Genomic DNA, 25249 nt, shown 5'->3' with positions numbered 1-25249 from the left:
GCTAGCCTGACAGAGAGAAATTAGGGAATGCATCATCCCTTTGGTACCATGTGAGCTTTTTATGATCTCCAATGTACAGATTTAGATGAGGTGAAGTCAGATGAGTATGTTCCAGGTCCTGAATCTGTTGGAATAATCTGTTCCCTAAGAATATATCACTGTGGCCTTTGCCATTTGTACAGTGTTAGGCTAGATGATATTTTCTAAATTTTCAAAACCATTTATTTGTGTGTCTGTGTGTGTGTGCACGTGTGCATGTGTGCACATGCACTAGGGTGCATGCAGGTGTTTGAGAATACCAGAAGAAGATGTTGGGTCTTATACTGTGATTTTCATTTGATAATCTATGTCTTCTGACAGTTACTTCATCCAGCCATGCAGAACAATTCTTTTCAAAGACGTTATATTTTGAAACTTGTTCATTACCTAATGAGTTTCCATAAGGCTCTTTTATAGATTCTTAGTGTTGATTAAACCACTCAGTCCTGTTGCTCTCTCCCGTTCTTCCTCCTCATCCCCAATTAACCCTTTAACCCCCAGTAGCTCTTAGCCTCCACTCCCCAGACTTCTCTAATTTCCCATGTATTTTAGTATCCTTCCACTCATTTTTAAAGTTGGGTTATGATTACCTATGATACCGTCTTCATTTGCGTTAGCTTCCCCCTTCTCCCCCAATTTTCCTCCTCCTCCCTCCCTTCCAGCTTAAGCACTTCTGTCTGCAATATTCCACTTGACTACTTCATTTTGCATATAATCAACATGCCCCCCACTTCCTTTAACAATTATATCTAAATTTCATGGCTTTAGTTAGAACCCTCTGGGCCTTTTGGTGTTATTTCACCTTGGTCTGGATTTGCTGATTTCTGTGATTGTATCAGTTTTCAGACATTTATTATTTCATTCCATGCTTAGAGTTTTATTTTCAGAGTTCATTTCAACATAAAAATAGATAATGGGGGCCTGACTCCATGGCTCAGTGCATAGAGGCATCTGCCACTAAGCTCATGGACTTAAGCTCAGCACCTAGGATCTACATGGTGTAAGGAGATCCAACTTCTCAGGTTGTTTTCTGGACCTCCATGTGCACACGGCCCTGCGTGTATAGTTCTCCCACCCCCTGAAATGAAATAAAATGTATAAAAACAAACCCTAGAAAATGAAGACTTACAAATTTCTGAAACTTTATCTCGGGGAATGTATATGGAGAAGCAGGGGTGGGGTTCGGGGACTATGATTGCCCTATCACCAGGATTTTTTTTTTTTTTTTTTTTTGCTAGAATGAGAACTGTGTGTCATTTAGTGTCTAGTACCTGATTTGTCTTCTGTATTGGTGGGAGCTATAGAGCAATAGTGGTAGTTTTTCAATTTTGGTATTGAAATAGGATCTTACCAAACAGCCTACGCTGGCCTGAAACGTAGGATCTTTCTGCCTCAGCCCTCTGATCAATGGGGCTGTCCCATCATAGCCAGCCTTTTGACAGTATGCATTGTACTGAAATGCCAGTCCTCTAGCCTTGTCCTTTGGAGAGGCAATATGCTTAGGTCCTCTGGCCCATGCAGAGCCAGGTCCTTCTTACAAGGTTACAAGACTCAGTCAGCTAACAGGACACATTGCAAGCCTAGGATGTGCCTGAGAGCTCTGAATTTGTTCTTATCAGGATTCAGTAGCTTATGAGTTTGTGAAAAAAAGGTGGAGATCATTAGTGTAGTGGCTGAAGATGTGATTAGATGAGATATTGATCCTGAACTTCTGCCCTCTTCTTTGTGTTGAACCCTGTTCTTCCTTAGGGAGGTGGTACAGACAGAGAAAAATGAAAGCAAAAACTAGGCCACTGGCTTTTGAAAAATATTGATCAGGAAGCCCATAGATGTAGTTCCAACATCTTCCCCTTTGTGTGATGTCATTTGGAGGGATAGGGCTAATGTGCCCTGTAATCATTTCGACAGGGACTTCCTTTTACAGGGAAAAGCTTAGATAAGAATAAGAGTCTCCAGAGGCAGTGCCCAGAAATAATGCTGGCCTTTCTAAATGTACTTCTTTGAAGTCGTTGATCCTGTTGTTTTTCTAGGTCATGTAGTGGCATGAAGGAATGATGTGAGGTGTTCAGTTGTGAACAACAAACCTCTGAGCAATGCTCATGTCGGTTCTTAGTCCTCATCTACCGTTCCCTGGCTTCCACCACTACTATTGCATGTCATCCCACATGCATGGTTTTGTTCCCACAATGCACATAGGCAGTATGAATGTCCGTTAGATGGTAGTGTTTGTATTTGAACCAGCTCCATGTCAGTCCCCTTCCCCCACCTCCCCATGGGACCCATTGTGTAAATGGCATGGTATAACAGTGGGTGTCCTCCAAGTGAAGTATGACTCTGACTTTTAACCTTGACTTGCCTGGTTTGCTCCTCCTGGGACACAAATGGCTATGTTGAACCCTGTGGGACTTTTGAAATTGTACCAAGAATAGCAGGAATCCAATTGGCTTTGGGTTATCAGGCTTGAGGTCCACTGTGTTGAAAGGCCATGCTACCTTTTCATTTGCTTTGCACACTTGGGGGAAGTGCTCTGTGCCTTGCTAGCATCAGAAATAGACCATTCTTGTTTCTTTAGAACATCACATCAGCTTTCATTCCAAACCAACAGCAGCAAATAGAAAGTGCCATCCATGGGAGCACAGTTAAGGCAACACTGTGCTCCAGTGCTCCGGGGTGGGGGTCCCCCCCTTCTGTGCCAATGGATCAGTTTCTCATGTCCATGGGTTTCTGACCCAGCAGCTTTTCAAAACACCAAGAAGCATTGCTCTGCTTTCTAATGCCTCTCTAAGAGACCAGGGCTGCTGCGCCTCTAGCTATGCCCCGGAAAGCATATTTGAGACAAATCAGCTTACTTTGCCTGCATGCCTAGGAAGCCTCTCTTTAAAACCTTAGTATGGGATGTGGGAGAAGAACTGTATCTAAATAGTTTGCTTTTCCCATTCAGGAGAGCGACGGAGGCGCCGATGCCAGGTGGCATTCAGCTACCTGCCCCAGAATGACGACGAGCTTGAGCTGAAAGTCGGGGACATCATAGAGGTTGTAGGAGAGGTAAGCAAGTAGCTGAGTTGACACTGTTGTCCCGTGTGGTTATCAGACTCACCTGTGTGCCCGGCCATGAAGAGCCCTTGCTACATGTGTATAGGCCCATTGGCCTTAGCAATGGAAAGTCAAACTCAGAGAGACTCTAAAGGTCATCTAGCTGAGTTGCCTAGGGAAAGTAGTTCCTTTAGGCCAGGTGAGGAGGTCAGATGTGTGGCGGTCTGAAGCCATTGTGTTTCTGCCATGACACTCAGAGGACCTTTGAAATGTCAGTGCTGTGTCATCAACTTTCCTGTCTACTTTAGTTAACGATGGACTCTGAGTGATCCCAATAGCAGGGATCCATCTCTAGAGATTCAGCGTTTATTGTGGAAAATACTGGGTTTAGAGAGACTGAAAGTGGCATGTGGCATTTGTTGGAAGACCAAGTATGTGACAGGTATGGTAAGGGTTTTTTCTTTGTCGTGTTCATGCATGGCTGGGATGCTAGAACTCTGACTAGGTTAGCAAGGGGATGAATAAATGGCAAATACAAAGACTCACAATCGAACATTGGATTGAATAGATTGGACTCCATGGAGCACCCGCACCTGCAGCTGCACCCCCACTCCCGGAAAAAAAAAGCAAAACAAAACAAAACTCATTGTATTTATTATACATAGTTGTTCAGGGAAGTAGGGTTATTGCCCACAGCTGAACAAGGAGGCAGGGTCATTACATTACAGATAAAGAACTTGGGGTTTTTACATACAGACAATGAAGCAGGGATATTACATGTAGATAAAGAAGGGGCCAGGGTTATTTTATACAGCTGAGCAAGAAGACAGGTTAAGCAAATCTCAATAGGTGCAGTCTCTGTAGAGGACCAGTCTTTAGGCCATAGCATGGGCAAGGGGGAAGAAAACTACAGTGATCATTTCTGTACCCACTGTCAGCATTTGTACTCTGTCCAGAGGAAGATATTGTCATTTCTAGGAGTCTCAGCTGGGAAAGGTTTCGCCACTCTTATGGTCTGAGGTATTGGGGTTTTTGATATGCCCGTGTTCATGCCAACAGCACCCACTCCCTCAGACCTCTCTACAGTTTCTTTGTTGTTGTTCCGCTGTGGAGCCCAAGATCTCACTCTAAGCTCTTCACATATCAGGGCACTCAATCATCCCGATCGCTTTCTGCTGTAGGTGAGCACAGACCCTCAAGAGATAGCAGAGGCAGGGCTAAGGGGCAAAGCATCCTCTATTGACCAGCGACACTTTCCCCTGAATGTTTGCTCCTATCTATCCAAAACCAGCCTTACTGGTAGAATGTTCCTAGAGACACTGGGCAGGCTGCTGGCGCTCTGCTCCCTCATTCTTTGGGGATCTTGTGCCTTTTACTGTTAGAACCTCATCATTTATTCTGGTTCACCCTTTGGCTCTTTATATAGAAAGAAGTGCCATTTGCATGTGTTCTCTGGGTGTCAGTTGACATTACAGTGCTCATGGTTTATAGAATACAGGGTGGGAATTGAGGGGGTTTGGAAGCTAGCAGAAGTCAGGTTTCCAGATTCTTATGGAAACCTAACCTGTTCTCAACTCCCCACTAAGATCTGTAAGATGGGAAGGTTGTTGCAAGAGAACTGTGAAAGAACAAAGCTTTGATAAGGACTGAGGAGATGAGTAACTTGGTGAGGGCTGACTTGGATGCCAAACGCTATAGTGACTGGCACAGCAATTTAACTGAGACCTTTGGGGTTAGCCTTTCTAGGAGGGCAGATCATTGGCATCTCTGCTAGTCAGTTTATTTGTAGTATAGCCTGATAAGCATTACTTGCATTGCTTTTAGGTTCTAACTTGCCTAACAAAGGTGTGTGTGTCCCCAGAGAAGCCCCTAACAAGGTCCCCAGCATGGCACTGTTTCTAAGTTTTGGAGCTAATATACCATTCAGCTTTAAGAATGTCTGCTGTCAAGTGGGGCACTTATTGAAACTTAGATGAATAAGAAATGAGTGGACAGCTGAGCAAAACATCTATTTACTGGTGGACACATTTCTTAAGATCAGACCTATGGAAGAAATTTTATGATAAAAACGTAGATGTGACTAATGAAAATGTTAAAATTGGTGTATATTGAGGCAATTAAACAAAGAAAGGGAACAATACAGAGGGAAACTGTATTGTTATAAAATGTTATAAATTGAGGTACCAGGGAGGGTGATACATGCTTTTAATTCCAGTATTCTACAGGTAGAGTCAGGCAGATTTCTATGAGTTCCAGGCCAGCCTGGTCTATCTAGCGAGTTCCAGGCCACCTAGAGCAATATATAGTAAGACCTATCTCAAAAATCAATAACGAACAAAAATATGAAGCTGTTAGACCAATACCAAATGGCATAGATATTTGCCATAAATACAAATTTCATATGGAAGAATAGTACTTTTTAAAGATTTTTATTGTTCTTCTGAGCCAAGGATTCTCTTGGTATCCCAGAGAGTCCTTTGAGCTTGGATTCCTGCTGCCTTAGACTTCTGAGTATTACCATGTCTCGCCATGGGAAAAAAATTAACTATGTGAAAATATTCCACCCTGCTTTTTATTAAAATGTAAATTAAGATAGTAATGACTAAAAAGATATTACTGGTTGGACTGTTGGCAACACCTAGTATACATGGGGAATTTGTACAGTTGTGTGATATTTCGATGAAAGTCTGTCAATAGCTATAGGATATGAATAAACCTATGGCTCTGATCTCATTCCTAAGAACGTATCTGCAGAAACATGGTTAACAAAAATGCATGCAGGGAATGTGTTCATTGTAGCAGTGTTTGTAATAATGAAAAATAATCAAGAGAAAGAATTAAGTTGCATTATCTATAGAAGATGTGAATGGCTCACACAGAGCCCTTTAAATATGTATTTATTATGATGTTTTACATTATAATTATTGGCTATATTCCTCTAAGCTGAGAGTTTTTAAAATGCAAAGACCCTCCTTTTATGTCTCTTTGAGGTATCTGGAATAGTGCATGAATCCTAATATGTACCTTGATAAATGCTTGCTGAATAAGTGCGTGAGTAAATAGAACTATGAAAACAGGGGTTTGCTTTTGTTTTGCAAAATAAATGAACAGATCAGAACATAAAATTGCAGACACCAGGATGTAATCATGTGAAATAGATCTATATGCATTCGATCCAGGATTGAAAGGAAACAAGAATTGAAAACAGCCTTGTCATAGAAAATGGTTTTCCTTTACTGTCATAACAATGTTTTAAGAACATACGTCAAGAACAAGACACATTGAGAAATACTGAACACTTTTGCTTGTCAGTTGTGAGGAAAGGGACCATTGGAGAGGAACAATTGCTGCACTTGTGATGGGACTCACCTAAAGGACACAAGCCATCAACCCCCACCTGCAATACTTTTTCTGCTTATTTGCAGCTGAATTCTAGACTGCACTTGCTTTTCCCTCCATCAGGAAAAAAGGGGAGAAAGCAGAGTCTGAAGGCTAGTTTTTTAATATATATTTTTTTCAAAATCATATGAAAACCTCTATTTTTTTAGTTGATTTGAGATCTAACAGATTTGTTTTTGTTTTTGTTTTTGTTTTTACCATTATTAGTGTATAAAGATCTGCCCTTTTCTCTAATGATGAATGTTGTAATATAGACTTATAGGCATCCCTTCTATGATCCTACTAGACTAGACTGAAAAGTGTTCTGAGTAAACAAAATCTTTTAAGTCATAGGTACAGATGAAGGTAAGAAAACAAAAGCTTTGCGATACCGTTGAATCAACCAATCTGTTAATGATCATATAACACAATGTGGCTGGAGAGATGGCTCAGTGGTTGAGAGCACTGACTGCTCTTCCAGAGGACCTGGGTTCAATTCCCAGCACCCACATGGTGGCTCACAACCATCCCTAACTCCTGTCCCAAGGGATCTAGTGCACTTTTCTGGCCTCCAAGGACACTAAGCATGCATAGCTATGTGTGAAGACAAAACATCCATCCATATAAATAAATAAATAAAATTAATATTTAAAAGTATAACATTTACATGTTACATATTATATCTTTATTGATTGATAGTGTTGAGTTGTATACATGACAATTCACACCTATTTTTTTTTGTCCTTGACAGACCACTCTTAGGATCTTGACCATGTAGTCTAGTTTTTAGAAAACAACCGAGTCACAGAATTTTTAAAATGATGTATATGTATCTTAATATTTAATATTAACTTAAACTATCATAATGAATGTTTATGTTCAATACAATGTTATAATACAGGCTCAAGCCTATATATAATAGTTATTGTATTGTATTCATGTATGTATGTGTGTGTGTGTATATATATATATAATGTGTGTGTGTGTGTGTGTGTGTGTGTGTGTGTGTGTGTGAATGAGTGTGGTCAAGGTCTTTTCCCTAAGTATGGGTTGTTGGTTTGAGCTTCTTGTTTTGTGCATCCATGGTCTATTGTCTATGACTTGCACTGATTTCTTTAAGGTACGTCAGCAACAGTGGAAATGAAACGATGGAAGTATTCTGTCCTCCTGATGTTCTATGGCTCCACAGCCCTGGGTTTTACCCCTAGCTTGGCAGGTGTTTTACTTTAACATTCAATTTGTTACCTTTATTGTTTCTTAGCACTTTCTCTTCACACACCCAGGTTTTTGCACTATGCCACCAAGCACATACCCCTGGTAGGCCTAAAATGTTTAGAAAGAAATAACTGGGCCCTATAGGAGAAACAACAGGTCACAGGTTTGGCAGAAATTGACTACTAGCCTGCAGCCCCCAGCCCTGGTGAAGGAAGGGAGCAAGGGATAGTCCTGGAGTGGGACAGAGTAGAAGTTGTGCTAAAGCACCTCCCATCCCCCTTCTGCCTCCTGACTGGGGGGCATACTCAGTTTGGCTATAAGAAAAAGCCATCATGGAAAATTTAACGGAACCAAACTGCCAATTTGGAAAGAGAGTAGCAAGCTCTAAATTCCTAGATTGAATGACGTTTTTACACCTTCCCCAGCAGATTATGATTTTTAAATAAGTCATTGTGAATATATACTTGGGTCTTTTTGGTTCAGAGTGGAGAAGACAGAGAAATGCTAGTGAGGTTCTCAATGCAGATGAACAAGTATGCCTTGGGGACAAGGTTACCAGGAGCAGAATCTGTCGTCCTCTGGAATTTTCCTTTTGTTTTGTTTGTTTGTTTGTTTGTTTTTGAGGACTGCCTTAGAGCTTCTGTTTTGTTTTGGTTTGGTTTGGTTTGGGGTTTTTCCTGTGTTATCTGGAGTCTAAGGAAGGAGGGCCTTTTCCTCCCTATGTTGAATGAGGTTGGTCTCAACAAATTTCTCAAAGTAGTCACTCGAGTAATGTTCTGATATGTTTGGTTTTATGTCCTTTTCTTGTGATTAATCTTACAGGCATTTCTCAGTGGTCCCCAGGAAGCCAGGCTGATGACTGAGAGATGCTGATTCTGAGTTACAGCTTGACCTGGCTTTGTGGTTTGCAAAGATGATAACTTGCATGTTCAAAAAGTGTGTGCATTCTTCTTCATATGCCCATACAAGGAGATTGGATCCACCAATCTCCCGTTAAAGTTTTCACGGAGGCAGATAAACCTCTGTGTGGGTGGATGGGTGCATCTTCTGCCTTTCACTGTCGCACAAGAGAAGTCAAGTTCAGTGATCTCCTTCACAGCACATACACTAAAGATTGCTGGCATCCATTTAAAAGCTGATCGGCTAACGGGTGATCCAAGCATGCCTTCATTTTCCCCAATTAAAACTGCATTACTTTAGAAGCAAGTTTCTTCTCCTGTTTTATATTTTAGAAGACATGTCAGTAAAAATCTTAGTATTGGAATTTGGTCATCTAACTAGCTCAGGCTGTTCTATAATTGTCTTCTGTTTAACACAGTGGTGAACACATCTGTTTTCCTAGTGTATATACAGGTACTGAAGTATTTATACCATGGTGAGGGATGCTCGGTTTAGAAAGAAAGGTACAATGGATATCATGATACATGTCTGGAACCCCAGAACTTGCTTAGTAGAGGTATGAGGATCAGTGATTCAAGGGCATCCTTAGCTAAGACAGAAACTTTGAGGCAGTGCTAGGCTGTGTGAGACCCTAGGTCAAATAACAGCAAGTATAAAAAGGAAAGGAGTTTCCTCCAGTCCCAGATGCTGTGGGAGCTGTGGATTACTGTGCAGACATGACCAAGTTCAAGAACCACAACACACACCACACACAACCATCCCACAAATGGCACAGAAATGGCACCAAGAAACCCCAATCACAAAGATACAAATCTCTTGAGGGGGTTGACCCCAAGTTCCTGAGGAACATGTGCTTTGCCAAGAAGTACAAGAAAGGCCTGAAGAAGACACAGGCCAACAATGCAAAGGCAGTGAGCGCACGGGCAGAGGCCATCAAGGCCCTTGTGAAGCCTCAGGCCATCAAGCCCAAGATGCCAAAGGGCCCCAGCTGCAAACTCAGCCGTCTGGCTTTCATCGATCACCCCAAGCTTGGGAAGCAGGTTCGAAGCTACAAGGGTCGTAGGCTCTGCCAACCAAAGTCCAAGCTTCACACCAAGGCAGACACCACAGCTCCAGCTAAGGCCCAGGCTTCGGCTCCAGCTCAGGCTCCCAAAGGTGCCCAGGCCCCTGTGAAGGCTCCATAGAGAAGGCTCCTGCCAAAGTGAAGACAGATGGACTGCTGTGACACACCCATCCACACACTATTGCTGGTGACCAGTGTCCTATGCTGTTTACAAATAAACTTGAGACAAGAAAAAAAAGAAAGTAGTTATATTAGCAGCATCAGCATACAGAGCAGGCTACAACTATGTAAAAGAAAGTACTTGTGGTAGATTTGCATAACTATAAAATTTCTTGAATATTTAAATGCTTACATCTTGAGGGAAACTACTTATAGACCCTCAGGGATTCTTTGACCAGAATGTGCACACTGAAACAGACTCAGTCTGGTCATGAGCAGTACAATAAGGACCTAAGACTGTAAAAAGAGTGACAGATGGTGGAATTGACAAATGAACAAGGAAGTGAAAGTCAGAGCTTCTCGTGGAGGGCAAAAGAAATGGTACCCAGGAACAAAGAAAAGCTACAGGATGCCTACACTGAACTTTCAAGGAGCCTTATCATTGAAAGGTTTCTTCGCTGGCCTTTTGCCAAGGCACAGGCAACACCACAGGTGATTTTCTTACGTGGAAAATGTAGCAAGAGAAAACTTGCACTGTCTTGGTTTATCAGAAAGGTTAGCTTACTTGTTCAGTTTCCTCTTTGTTCACATTTCCAAGTTAGAATGATGGTAAGGCCTTATCAGAGTTCTTTAGGAATCTAAATAGTTGTGACTGCTGGGAACAGGAAGACCATGGTGCTCTGCTGAAGGATGCCCCCAGAATCCCTACAACAGTGGTTCTCCACCCTCCTAATGCTGTGGCCCTTTAATATAGTTCCTCGTGTTATCTTGATACCCTGCCATAAATTATGTTATTGCTACTTTATAACTGTAATTTTGCTATGGTTATGAATTATGATGTAAACAAGCTATCTGATGTGTGGTTCCTGTGAAAGGGTCATTTGACTCACAGGTTGAGAATAACTGCTTTACCAGAAACCAAATCTTAGCCCCCTCTTTTGTTTTTCAGTACAGCCAGGAATGGTCCAGGCTAGACTTGGATTTAAGATCCTCTTACCTCCACTCCCTGAATGTTGGCATTCCAAGTATGTCCAGCCATATCTGAGTCCAGAACCCTTTCTCCTCTATTGAAAATCATGGATGTTGCTCTGTCTTGCATAAGCCTTACATAAAGGTTCTATTTAAAACTCTGTTTCCTTGTCAATTATACTATGGATTTATCTTTTAAAGGCTCCTTTTTTTCTATTTTTATTTGCTTTTTTGTCTTCTTTTTTATTGGATAATTTATGTATTTACACTCCAATGTTATCCCCTTTTCTGGTTACCCCCTTTCCCCTCCCCTCCCTCTGATTCTATGAGAATACCCCTCTCCCACCTACCCAGTTCCATTTCAACATCCTGGCATTCCCCTACACTGGAGAAATGAGCCTTCACAGGACCAAGGACTTCTTCTCCTATTGATGCCAGACAAGGCCATTTTCTGCTACTAATGGGGCTGGATCCATGGGTCCCTCAATGTGTACTCTTTGGTTGGTGGTTTAGTCTCTGGGAGCTCTGGGGGTTCTGGGTGGTTGATATTGTTGTTCTTCCTACGAGGTTACAAATCCCTCAGCTCCGTCAGTCCTTTCTCTAACTCCTTTACTGGGGGTCCCTGTGCTCAGCCTGATGTTTGGCTGCAAGCATTCTCCTCTATATCAGTAAGGCTCTGGCAGAACCTCTCAGGAGACATCCATATTAGGTCCCTGTTAGCAAGCACCTCTTGGCATCAGCAATAGTGTCTGGGTTTGGTGGCTGCATGTGGGATGGATCCCTGGGTGGGGCAGTCTCTGAATGACCTTTCCTTCAGTCTCTGCTTCAATACAGCAAACCAGTAGCCAACATCAAACTAAATGGTGAGAAACTTGAAGGAGCCCCACTAAAATCAGAGACTAGACAAAACTGTCCACTTTCTTCCTACCTATTCAATATAGACTTGAAGTCCTAGCCAGAGCAAGTAGACAACGAAAGGAGGTCAAAGGAATACAAATTGGAAAGGAAGAAGTGAAAATATTACTACTTGAAGATGATATGATAGTGTACTTAAGTGCCCCCAAAATTCCACCAGAGAACTCCTAAACCTGATACACAACTTCAGCAAAGTGGCTGGATATAAAATTAACTCAAAGAAACCAGTAGCCTTCTTCTATCCAAAGGACAAACAGGCTAGAAAGAAATTAGAGAATCGACACCCTTCAAAATAGTCACAAATAATACAACATATGTTGGTGTAGCTCTAACCAAGCAAGTGAAAGATCTGTATGACAAGAACTTGAAGTCTCTGAAGAAAGAAATTGAAGATCTCTGAAGTTTGAAAGGTCTCCCATGCCCATGGATAGGCAGGATTAATATAGTAAAAATGGCCACCTTGCCAAAACCAATCTACAGATTTAATGCAATCCCCATCAGAATTCCAACTCCTTAATAGAGTTAGAAAGAACAGTTTGCAAATTCATTTAGAATAACAAAAAGTACAGGATATGGAAAACTCTTCTCAACAATAAAAGAACTTCTAGGGGAATCACCATCCCTGACCTCAAGCTGTATATGAGCAATTGTGATAAAAAACCTCATGGTGCTGGTACAGAGACAGGCACGTAGATCAGCGGAACAGAATCAAAGACCCAGAAATGAACCTCACACACATGGTCACTTGATCTTTGACAAAGGAGCTAAAACCATCCAGTGGAAAAAAGACAGCCTCTTCAACAAATAGTGTTGGTTCAACTGGCAGTCAGAATGTAAGACAAAGGACATTATCAATAGGACAAAACAGCAACCCACAGATTGGGAAAAAAACTTTACCAATCCTACATCTGATAGAGGGCTAATATCCAATATACACAAAGAACTCAAGAAGTTAGACTCCAGAGAACCAAATGGCCCTTTCTTTTTAAATAGGCTTTCTCCAAAGGAAAGGGGGAAGGAATGAGAATGAACATTCCTGCAGGTATGGACTCTTTTAAAAGTCTACCTAGAAAGATGTCAATTTCACTGGAATTAGGGGAAATTATTGACAAGGAATTCAGTACTTAGAAAATGCTTATTCTACAGAGACAGTTATCTAGAAGAACTACAATGGAAAACAGTGTATATGTCTGAATGTTCTGGAAGTGGCCAATTTAAATATTTCTTCATTAATTCCACTGATAGTAAAATGTCTTCTCAGGCTGGAGAAAGCTAGTCTCACAAACATTAAAGGCTAGGCTCACAACCAGAAATATAAGAAAAATGTCTTCTCTAGAAACAAAGTTTATTTTTATACACTGTTCATGGAATTAAACTATGCCATTGTGTATTTATATGAAGTTGTAGAACAATTAAAACCAATCAAAAGTGCTTGAGACAGGATTAATGATTGACATGGAAAAGGGCACGTAGGAATTTTCTGAAGTAATAAGATATCCTGTTTATAGAGATGTAGCTTTCAAAGCTGACCTAAGATTTGTAAATTATATCGTATCTTTAAAGAAACGTGATAGTCTTTTATTTTTCTGATATTGTACCATTTTGCAAAATACTTTCAACTCCCTTCCCTAGGTAGGAAACAACACTACTGGCGAAATTTCCATGTAATTACTTCTGGGGAAGTGTGTGTTTGTGCATGTGTGCATGCCTGTGGGTATGTGTGTCCAGAGCAGGATGTCAGATGTCATGTTCTATTACTCTGCACCTTACTGCTGTGGGGCAGTCTCTTTCAGAATTAGAAGCTTAGAGTGTGTTGGGAGTTCTTGGGACCCTGCTGTCTCCTCCCTAAAATGCTGGGCTTACAGTTATGTGGAACTGTGCCTGGCTTCTTACTTGGGTGGTAGAGATTCTAGCATCGGTTCTCATTGATTGTAGAGCAAGCACTCATACCTCCTGAGTCATCAACCTAGACCCTATTTTTGAGAAAAAAAATTGAGGAAGGTTCTGGAAATGTTAAAGTATAAGCCTTAGAGTTTTATATGCCTGTTATTTTCTGTCCCCCTGCCTCCCTCCCTCCCTTCCTTTCTCTTTCATTCTTCCTTCCTTCCTTCCCTTATTCCTTCCTTCCTTCCTTCCTTCCTTCCTTCCTCCCTTTCTTTCTTTCTCTCTCTCTGTTTCTTTCTTTCTTTCTTTCTTTCTCTCTGTTTCTTTCTTTTTTCTTCTCTCTCTTTCTCTCTTTTTTCTCTCTCTTTCTCTCTCTCTTTCTTTCTCTCTCTGTTTCTTTTTATTTCTTTCTTTCTCTTTCTCTCTCTTTATTTCTTTCTCTTTCTTTCTCTCTTTCTCTTTCTTTCTTTCTTTGTCTCTCTCTTTCTCTCTTTTTTCTCTCTTTCTTTCTCTCTGTTTCTTTTTCTTTTTTATCTCTTTTTTCTTTCTCTTTCTTTCTTTCTTTCTCTCTTTTTTCTCTCTCTTTCTTTCTTTCTCTCTGTTTCTTTTTCTTTCTTTCTCTATCTCTTTTTTCTTTCTCTTTCTTTTTTTCTCTCTGTTTCTTTTTCTTTCTTTCTTTCTCTCTCTCTTTTTCTCTGTCTCTCTTTCTTTCTCTCTGTTTCTTTTTCTTTCTTTCTCTATCTCTTTTTTCTTTCTCTCTCTTTCTTTCTCTCTCTTTCTCTTTCTTTCTTTCTTTCTCTCTGTTTCTTTTTCTTTCTCTATCTCTTTTTTCTTTCTTTCTCCCTCTCTTTCTTTCTCTCTCTTTCTCTTTCTTTCTTTCTTTCTCTCTGTGTTTCTTTTTCTTTCTTTCTCTATCTCTTTTTTCTTTCTTTCTCTTTCTCTTTCTTTTTCTCTCTTTTTTTTCTTTCTCTCTCTCCCTCCCTCTCTCTCAATCTCTCTCTCTCTCTCTCTCTCTCTCTCTCTCTCTCTCTCTCTCTCTCTCTCCCTCCCTCCCTCCCTCCCTCCCTCCCTCCCTCCCTCCCCCCCCCCTCTTTCAGAAAACTGCCCTTGTCTGCATAGCTGAGGGTGAGTGTTAAAATCACTCTGTTGTGTCCTCAGCTTCCTGTAGGGCTAAAATAGAGACCGTACTTCCTTGAGCCCTGAACCCATTAAAAGCTATTTCTTGTAAAGGCATGGGAATTCTGCTGTGATAGAAACTGCTCAGCCTTTCTCAAACAGCACTATTAAACTTCTTTGATCCTAGCTATGAGCCATTGATTGGTAAGGTTTGCTTTGGGGCACAGTAGTGGGGCCTCAAGTTAGCCACATTGGCATAAGAAGGGACCCCTAGGGTTTGTTTTTAACCTAGACCCAGGAGCTACAGAAAAATGATGATCAGTTGGGATTGGATGGACATAGGAAGAAGGTGGGCATCTCCTTTCCTTCCTTACTGTGAGGAGAAGCTGTAAACCTTTGGCAACACCTATAGTCTATACTTTATTGCAAGGGTACACACTTCCTTTGCTGTGTTCAAATCCAGAAGCATCAATACAGGCCATCTTAATTTATAAGCAGAAGGTGTGCAAGCTGTATGGGATCTCCTCTTTTCTTCCAGAAATGTTTCCATGATGAGTATGTATGTGCTCGTATATCGGAATGCTTGGGTTTGAATATGATGGCCAGAGGTATCTTCCTTAATCACTTTCTACCTTATTTTATGAGACAGAGTTCATCAATTCAACTAGAGAATCTGATCAGCAAACTCCAAAGATCCTCTTCTCTCTGATTCCTTAGCCTGGGATTACTTACTGGTTTGAATTACAATGTTTGAGTTTCAGTTTACATGGGTACTGGGTCCAATACAAGCCCTGTTTGCATTTCAAGCACTTTACCTATGGGGCCATTTCTTAAACTCTGGGATGGGGTCTTTATCTGCTTTGATCACTCATGAATCTATCCTATGGACGTACAGCAGTACAGGATAACTGTTGAGTAAATCTTGACATCAGTAGAATAGTAACACAGACTTGGTGTTGCAGGACCTGACAAGGAACGATGATAACATAATCAGGATCTCTTGTTCCTTTCTGCTCCTCATAGGAAGGAGCCCTACCCTCCAGACAGACAGACAGACACTCCTCTTTTTTTATGAGGCAATCAAGAATTGATAGGCTGTCATAGAGGATCTCTTTTAATGATTTGCCTATCATGAATGTGTTGGCACTGTGCTTACTAGGGAGATCATCATTCTGGGCTTCAGTGCCTTTGTCTTTATGTAGGAAATTTAACTAGTTGATCTCAGAAGACAGCTAGTGTGACTATAAGGATAGTATTTTTTCCTCTCTACAGGCTCAGTCTTGAGACTAAAGTAGCAGATTGTAGGAAGAAATTGTATTACATAGCTCTTAGTGGTTCTGGTAGCAGGCTTTCCCCCAGGAAGCACTCAGGTCACAAAGAAACACCCCTTTTGTCCATAGAAGCTGCAATTGGAAGAGTATCCCCCAGGTGATGAGCAATGGTTTTATTGTCAACCCTTCCATTTGCTGTGTAGCTAATGATATACCTCTGTTATATTCCCACAGGCTCCTAGGCTGTACACTGACAGTGATACTGGCATCTGGGGGTGTGGTGGGATGAAGATACCTTTGTTTTCTTAGTAGGCAGCTGCTGATCCTACAAATCAGGAGTTCTTTCCTGGAATCTCACACTAGAGTGCTTATTGGGAACAGGAATATTTCAGACATCATCAGACTGAATAGATGGAGTTGGTTCAGCCTCCCTCTGCTGACAGTAATTGTGCCACAGATCACTCAGTTGTAGATCCTGCCCTTGGTTTTCCCCTTGCCCTGTGACTCCAGAGAGGAAGGAGGAGTCTTACTGGACTTTATTTAGGGCTAGCATAAGGACCCCATGCTACATATCCTGTGAGTGTTGATAAGCAGACTCATTGAATCCTTCGAACTTTCTTAATTAATCCTGTCAAAATCCTCTTGAAGGAGTATTGTGCATCAATTCAGTTAGCATAGAAACATTCAAATGTTAATCAGTTGAAAGGATGTTAAATACAGTGAATTGATACTGAATAGTCATCATGGCAGTCATACCTAGATGCTGTTATGTTCTTCCCTTAAGATTTTGTGGTCATTCAAATGTAATCACTACTTCACAAATCTGTACCCCAATCTTAGCTACTGTTTCCAATTTCTTAATGGCCAATCTTAATTTTGACTTATCTTTTCTCAAATCTGTCTTTTACCATTCCAGATATAAGTGAGCTCAACTTGATGTAACAAGTCTGAGTAGTGCTAATTCATTTCTCTATTCTGCATTGCTAGCCTTAGTCTTTACTCACACCTTATCTTGTCACTTTCTTTAGGAAAAAACCTGGGACTTATCATATATAATTCTGCAGTCCCCCATTCTAGCAAAGAACTATAATATATATACAGTGACAAAGGTCATACTTAAATATGGCATGTGAGATAAATTACCAGGTCAGTTACATAGATATGAAAGGGGGAGTTTAATTTGGCAGAAGAAAATGAATGAGTTCACGTAACTGCCACGTTTTAGGGTAGAGTTTGAACTGGGCTTGAGTTTTAACTTTCTTTTTTATTTGTTTGAATTATCTAAGTTCTTACATTGTATTTGTTGGTGTGCACTGGTAGTACATACATATAGGAAATCTTTAAAGGTTCTAACTCTTTTTTTTTCTAACATCCCATGTGTTTTTGGTAATCTCACACTTGCTTGCCCTCAAAAGGACTTTATTTTTATTTCCAGAAAGCCAACTAAATATTCAGACATCTACTTTGCTGTTGGTAAACTGCTCCATCTCAAATCCTTTAAACAACTAACTTCTCTTTCCCCATTTCACTTGCCCCCAGCTAGTTGGTCAAGACCACTCCATACCTCAAAACTGAACACACATTGTTCTTATTACTTTCCTGGTCTAGCTCCCATTTCCTCCTCAGTTGTCTGCAGCCTTCTAAGCACCTGATATTCCAGTCCTTTCCCCACATTCCTGGAGGAACCTACAAAAAATCTCTCTACCATCCCAAGTTCTCAGCTCAGGGTTTTCTTTTTTTTTTTTTTTTTAATTGAAAATAGTTTCTATTCTCAATTGCCTAGTTTTGGTTATCTTGGGAAACCTTCCTTCCCTTCTCTCCCCCTTCCACATTCTTTGTCTTTCTCCCCCACTATTCCTCTTTGTTTTAGTTGCTCACTTGAAGTACTGAGAGTGTTACTTAGACCTTGTAGCTGTTAGAAAAGTACTTGTCTAAGGCGCCATATTTTCAGCCATTGGATTTAGCTGGGTAACCCATGCTGGCCTCACAGGTACTGTTTATCTTCTTTGTTGTGGAATTACAGATGCTTGTGATCATGCCTAATTATATTCACAGGGTTTTTTTTAAATAATGGTTTTCATAAAACAAAACACATAAACTTATGTAGTGACTCTGGTGAAGTACACATCAAACCAAAACAAATTTTGATACAGGGATCTATGCAATAGTGTCTTAATACATTAAATAAGCAATGTTTCCCAGCAGGTACATTTCAAAGTACCAATGAACACAAATGATATTTTGAGGTATAACATCTGTGATGTAATAGGAAATATTCATGGCTTATTCTATGATAAGTCACTAGCACAACTAATACTGGTATGCTGCCTACATTCATAATGAAAAAAATGCCAAGTTTAGTTAACTAAAATGAAGTGTTAATTCTTGTCATTTGTGTTGGATTCCAGGTTAACTCCCCTTACTTCTCTGAATCATAAGACCATGTGGCCTGCTTTCTGTTTTCCCGGTAATTTTAAAGCAGTTCTACTCTGTGCCATGTAAGTAGGAAACATGTCTAACCTGATCTTGTACCTATGTTCTCCTTATGCAGGTAGAAGAAGGATGGTGGGAAGGAGTACTCAATGGAAAGACTGGGATGTTTCCTTCCAACTTCATCAAGGAGCTGTCAGGGGAGTCGGATGAGCTTGGCATTTCCCAGGATGAGCAGCTTTCCAAGTCAAGTAAGGATGTCTACCATACTGGACAGGAAAGGGAAGAGACCAAGGGGTCTGCCATAGCCTCCCTTATATACTGTGGTTCTATGCCAAAGGGGTATTATAAAAGCTCATGAGTATTTTGTTGGCTATTGCACCTTAGCCCACTATGATTTAGTAAGTCTATCACTGTATAGACATGACCTATAGCTATATATTCTATGTGTCTCTAGATAAGTGGGCACCAGCTCTCAGTCATGGTAGTACTGGCTCATGGGTGGCACATATGGTTGTGCTTTCATATACTTCTAGAATGTCTTTTCCCAGTGAGTTTGCAATTATTTTTTAATAAACACAATGAGATGATCAGTGTTCCCCAATGTCCTCTGAAGAACTTAGGAGAAAACTAACAATTATTGGTGGCAAAGTACTGTTTATAAGATAAATGCATGCCAGTTCCATTGAATGTATTCTAGGACAGTCCAGCCTCACCTTGGATGAGGAAGTGGTTCCCTTTTGTAATGGTGAGACCGAACTTCAGGTCTTTTTTTCTCTAGGGCCTGAAGGTTTCCTTCCAGCTTCTCTGCTGCCCTTTCCAGCTCATGGAGCAAAAGGTCAGGACCGGGAAGCTCTGTTCTCCCAGTCACTAACCCAACTTCCCATGTGGGCGTCTGTGTTTATCTTGTGCTGTGTTGAGCCAAGGTCATGGGCATGAATGTTGCAGGAGATTCAGCTATGTTGTTAATAGTGTGATGCTACTTGGTGACTTTCTTTTCTGACAAGAGAAGGACAACCAGTCTTACCAAAACAATTCTCTTCACTTTCCATTTTGAAAATTTTAATTTAAACAGTATTCTTATATTAGCTTGCTATTCCTTTAATTCAACCAGTAGTTTAATTGGACAAATGCTTGATTTGGAAGTTGAAGCCATTTCCAGATAAGTACTTAGGTGACATTTTTTGTTGGTGTATGGGGGGGGGGTGTCTCAGCAGTGGCTTTGGGCTGTATTCCCAGCCACACATAGAAGCAACTGTACTGGCTGGCTGATTCAGTGGCTGCAGCAGGATCCCTTCCTCCCACTAATAAAACTCGAGCATCCCCTGCTCCAGATTCCATTCAGTCCTCAAGTCTTGGATGTGAAGGGTTGAGATGGCTGTTCAGAACAAGTGAAGTACCGAGGAACTCCTGTCACTTCCTATGAGTTGGGACAAGTGTCTTTCCACTAATGTGGCCAGCTCAATCAGTAGAGCAGTAAAAACCTTTTTTGCTCCTTCCCACAATCCATAGTAGAATATTAACTACTTTGGAATCTTCTTTTAGACACTAGGATCATATCATGCCCGGTAACAAGGTCCTACATGAATAATACTGTATCTCTGGAACACTGTGAATTAAATGTTTCTCTTGCTTATTTGTTTTTAGGGGGAATTTTTTTTGGTGGAGGGCTATCATAACTTTATTTTCATGAGGAAATGAAATCTAAGTTCCAACAGCAATAGCATACATAAACCTCACATAGGAAGGTCTGCAGTAAATGGTAGCTCTCATTGCTAAGATACACTTGGGACATGACCAGTTAGTGTTCAAACATTTGTTTTCTCATTGCTACCAGGGCCGCTAAAGCATCATGTTTATGTTTTAAAATTACTTTGCAATTCCTTTACTAAGGCAGAGAGGGAGATTGGAGATTGCTCTTGGAGAAGCTCTTGACCTCTTGACGGTTACCTGATCTTAGCTATATAGTCTGAGAAATGAAGAGTTTCAAGCGAGTACATCCCATAGTTTTGGGAACTATGGAAACAAACTATACCATGGGATGGTCTTCTCAATCATTTGGCTGTCCTTTACCTACCCCTCATACAAACTCACTTACTAGACATCTGTTTTAGAATAAACTGTCCACTGGTTTCTGTAGCTGTGTTGAGTCCAGCTGTCCATTGCTACGAGGGTTCAAGGTCCCTGGAGAAGTATGTTTTTCTAACAAGGATGGATATTTCTGATAAACCCAAAACAGAACAAATATTGTGTCAGTTGTAATCCTCCTCAATGTACAGTTAAAAAAAAAACAAAACAAGGCCCAATATGACCCTATCTTCTTGCTTGTATTTGTCCATTCCCTTCATCTTCTCTTTTATTTCCTTCTAGTCTTCAATAATTAAACCTCTGTTGAGCTCCTGTAGTTACTAAGAAGGCATACATATCCACAGAAGCTGAGGAAACTTCCCTAGGAGCTGACATTTGAGAGTAGGGTACAAAGGCCAGTGCCATGGAGAGGTGGGAGAATAATAGTTATTAGGGCTTCATAGAAGAGTAGATGTGAGAATGTCTTTGCTCCTTTGTGAATTGTAACCATGCCCTGAAAGAGAGAAGTAGCATCTTTTAGTGTTATGGTAGTGTTTTCAGTACCGGTCTACACTTGTGATTTGCTTCATCATATGTATGTATAACCCGATTACATTGCTGCACACATTATGTATATGATGGGATGCATCAAGTTGGACCTTTGATTCTAGAATGATCTGATTATTCTCTTCACAAGAGAATCATGTTAGGACTTTGGATATGCTTTACCTTTTTTGGGAAAAAAAACTTTTTTTGTTTTGAAGCAATTAAGATTCATAGAAAGTTGTAAAAATAAGCATGAACTATATAGGGAAGAATCCATGTGTACCTTCATCCACGTTTCCCCAGTGATTATATCTCCTATAGTTAGAGTAAATGCATATTTGTTTCTGTCCTACAGTTGAAAGATACTAAGTATAGTTAGTGTACAGACAGCTTCTAGCTTTTCTCTGCTATGAGCCAAAATGTACTTAATCAGAGTCTTTGCTTGACCAGCCCACTTAATACTCTTTGCAAAATTTCCATAATGGTCGCTTAATTAATACATGGCTTTGGGGCTAAGTGAAATCCTAATCTTTCTACCATATTGGTAATTATTAGAGATTACAGTGATATCATATAAATATCCTTTAAAGAGCTACCAGACATTAGGGTGAGGATTTTCCATTGTGACTAGAGCTAAAATTTACAACCTAATTATGGAGAGAGCATTGGGTCCAATGAATTTCTATACATCTTTGCTTCGCACATGGATTCAAACACCGCTCCCTTTGAACACACACATTCTTATTTGTATACTTTGCAAATAATACTAGAGCTATAACATTTGTATATTAATATATACCTTTGATAGAGGAAGCATTGGTGGTTTACTTAAAAACAAGTATTCCATTGACTACGTGTCCCAAAGTAGGCATTTAATAAATTCTTCCCTAGCTCATTATTGCTGCAAGGAGGCATTTTTATCTTGAATGACAGGTAAAAATTGACAGAACTTGATTTTCATGCACTTTTGCAGATGACATTTGGTTCACAGATCCTTTGTTCAGGGCAGTCTGTTCTGTCACAGACAGAGATTTAACAGTCATATGGGTTTGTCCACAGTTAAGTGGTAGCAGAAACTTTCTGCATATTTCAATTTGGAAACATTATTTTCCATCCTTGGAACTTGGGACATCTTATATTTGTTTTCAAAAAAGATTTTTATAAGTCCTTAGTTACAGATGATTTCAAATATTGGTAAGAGAACAGTTTAATGAATCCACATGTACCTGTTCTCAACTTATGGCTAATTTATGGTTCTACACATTCTTAAAGAAAATTCTAGGTATTATATAATTCACTGATAAGTATTTCAATATGTATCGATAAAAGGGTTTCTTAAAGAACCATTACGAGACCCACACAAAATGTACAATGATTTCTTAAACAATTAAACATGTGTTCAGTGCCCACCTTCCTCTAATAAACAACATACACAGTGATGAGGTGACATGTTTCAAATTTCTCTGACTCTACCCTCCTTCATAGGCCCTTCTTCTGTGCAATGTATTTGCTAAGGAAGCTAAGTTTGTTTTTCTATTACTATCTCATTGTCCAGTTTGTGACAGTTCTACCACTTTTGTAACATTTAATCTCCCTTTTTGTAAATTGTTGTTAATTAAATCTGGGAACGTGAGCTGATTAAGATGTGTGTGCGTGTGCATGTATGTGTGTATGTGTGTGTTACATCTTTTTAGGTGGTACTAGATGCTCCACCTTGAAACTCATAATGTCTGGCTATCTTCCCTTTTAAACTTAGCTGTCATTATTAGCCAGACAGGGCTTACAGATTGGTGCCAAACAAGAATGAAATGGGCTCCCACATATCACGTTAATAAATACACATACAAAGGTGTTTAATAAAATCAGATGTTCAAAAACAGAACACAGAAATGTTTGCATCAACAGCATAACAGTCTTATGATACTATGGGTAGGCAGAAATCTTCCTGTCAGTCAGCCTGCTGTCAGACAACAACAGGAATGCCCGGTGTAATGACATTTCAGCTGTTCCCTGGCTTATGCATTAGGAGACCAAAATGACACCACCATTATACAAACAGATCAGCTTCTTGTGGAACATCTGGCAAATTTCAAGTCTGACTAAAGTTGGGTTTGTTCTTACCACAATCATAGATGTTGATTAATTGTCTTTTTATATATAATTATACATATGTTCCCATCGACTAAATAATGTGAAATGGAGCTAATCAGAAAATGTTTTCATCACACATTATCCTGACTCTGTAGGATTTATTTGGATTTAGTGATGACAAATTTTGTATCTGATGATGGTCCCATTTCAGTATGTATTTGCCTCATCTTTTTAATATATATATATTAATATTACATTTTAAACATTTTTGATGCTGCTTAATTTCAAATAAGGGTTGTAAAAGTATAATTATTACTTTTTTAAATCCTTGGGCTGGAGATGTAACTGAGTTCTTTTAGATTGCTGGCTAAGCATGCATGAAGTTCTGGATTTGACCCCCAGCACTGAATAAGTTAGGTATGTTGGCACAACTCTGTACTCCTAGTGTTGTGGGAGTGAATACAGAAATATTAGAACTTCAAGGCCATCCTCAAGCATATTAGATAGCCTAAGGCCAGCCTGAGATAGATGACACCCTGACTCAAAGACAGCTCTACAGCTACAGGAATATCTTCAATTAGTTTTCATAATCGTCTGAGTGGGAAAAGGTTGTATTTTTATATGTAACTACAATTTTCCATTTGTATTGATGCTCTTATTTTTTTGAATTTCTTCTTTAAAAGGTTTAGATTGTGATACTTTGGTGACATGGCAAGCTAAGAAACAACACTTTGGTGATACCAACGTATCTTGAAACACTCCTTTCTATAACATCACTAGACCTCTTTCTGTTTCAGATTTTTTTCTTTTTTAGTATTTTTTTTTAACTATTTAGTATTTTTATTCTTCTTCAGTATTCTTTTTTAGTAGCACTGTTTTATTGCGTTCTATTGGCAGTAAAGGGCAGTTAACCAATTGACTCATAGATAAAACAGAATTTCAGGCAAAGTTAGAAGCTAACATAAACACAAGTTTTATGTCTAAATTTAAAAACCTGTCACCTCTATAGTGCTTGCTGCCTCCAAGAACTAATATTTAATGGTCATAGCACAATAGTAACCTGCAGCGAGGTAAACACTGCACATATACATAAGCTTTCTGATTGCCTGTCTCCCTGTAAGACTTTGCCCAGCCCTATCCCAGGCTACCTCTCTATTGTCTTACTCCTGGTAGGCAGGGGAGACTTTTCAGATAGGCTTGGCAGACAATGCAGATACCAGGACAATGGTCTGTCTCCCACTGGGATTTTCAGACTTGCTTCTGGGGCAGAGCATATGAAAGCTGTGCTGTTCTCAGGAACATCTCTGGAACATTGACTTTTTGCTTTTATATTTCCATTTTGCTGACACTGAGAAGACTGGTTATTCATTTGTAGAGGGCCTGTTCTCACAGCAACAGCTCTGCTTCAGGAGTATTGGGGACATCCTTGGAGTAAAAATATGCTCAAATAAAAACGAGCTGTTTGCTGGCTCCGATTTGGGCATGGAGAGCAGAGAGTCTAAGAAGCAGGTTTGCAAAACTCTGCTGCTTCTCTAAGTTGTTCTTATACAGACAGTGAATTCTTTTGAGACATGGTGTTACATTGCTTCTGAAGACCTAGAATTCAATATGTAGTCCAAGCTTGTTTCTAGGACTCTCTTGCCTCAGCTTCCTGATCGGCTGAGGTTGCTTATACATACCACTTGAGCCTACCCGTAAGTAGTGACTTGAATGCCTAACTTACTTTGTTGTTGTTGTTCTAGTTGGCTCTAGCCCTAAGCCCACAGTGATAAATTTCCAAATCAGGGCATATTCCCATTCCTGTTACACATGGGAATGACAGTACTCCATTCATTTAGAATCATGTAATCATTCATATTTGGTGTCATGAATTGGAATCGACAAGGCCTAGGCAGTTACCCTGTTGGGCTTCCTATTGTGATGGTAGAGAGTTTCTAAGGGGTGAAAGGAGTTACTCGTTCCTCATTCAGTTACCTTCCCTGTTTCTAAACCTAGCTCCATTGTACCTTTCAATTAACAAGGAAAGGCTAACTCGTGAGCTGTAACAGAACTTAGTTCTTTTGATAATACATTTACCAACTGAGATTATTTCTCAAATTATTTTACCATCTTGTGATATTGTCTGTGCCGCATGTGTTATGTGTGTGTCTGTGTATGTGCGTGCGTGCGCATG

General features: G+C 40.1%; 1 protein-coding gene across 2 annotated transcripts in view; it reads left to right on the top strand.

Moving 5' to 3' along the window:
• Positions 1-25249, top strand: part of SH3KBP1 (SH3 domain containing kinase binding protein 1) — a 338970-nt gene that overhangs the window by 164633 nt on the left and 149088 nt on the right. For both annotated transcript variants that reach the window (XM_080909667.1, XM_080909666.1), the window contains exons 4-5: positions 2981-3084; positions 18494-18623. In XM_080909667.1, coding sequence (XP_080765793.1) covers positions 2981-3084; positions 18494-18623 — 234 coding nt within the window. The remainder of the gene's footprint in view (positions 1-2980; positions 3085-18493; positions 18624-25249) is intronic.

This window comes from Micromys minutus (genome assembly GCF_963924665.1).
Source record: "Micromys minutus genome assembly, chromosome: X".
Classification (NCBI taxonomy): domain Eukaryota; kingdom Metazoa; phylum Chordata; class Mammalia; order Rodentia; family Muridae; genus Micromys; species Micromys minutus.
This window is presented reverse-complemented; position numbering and strand designations above follow the sequence as displayed.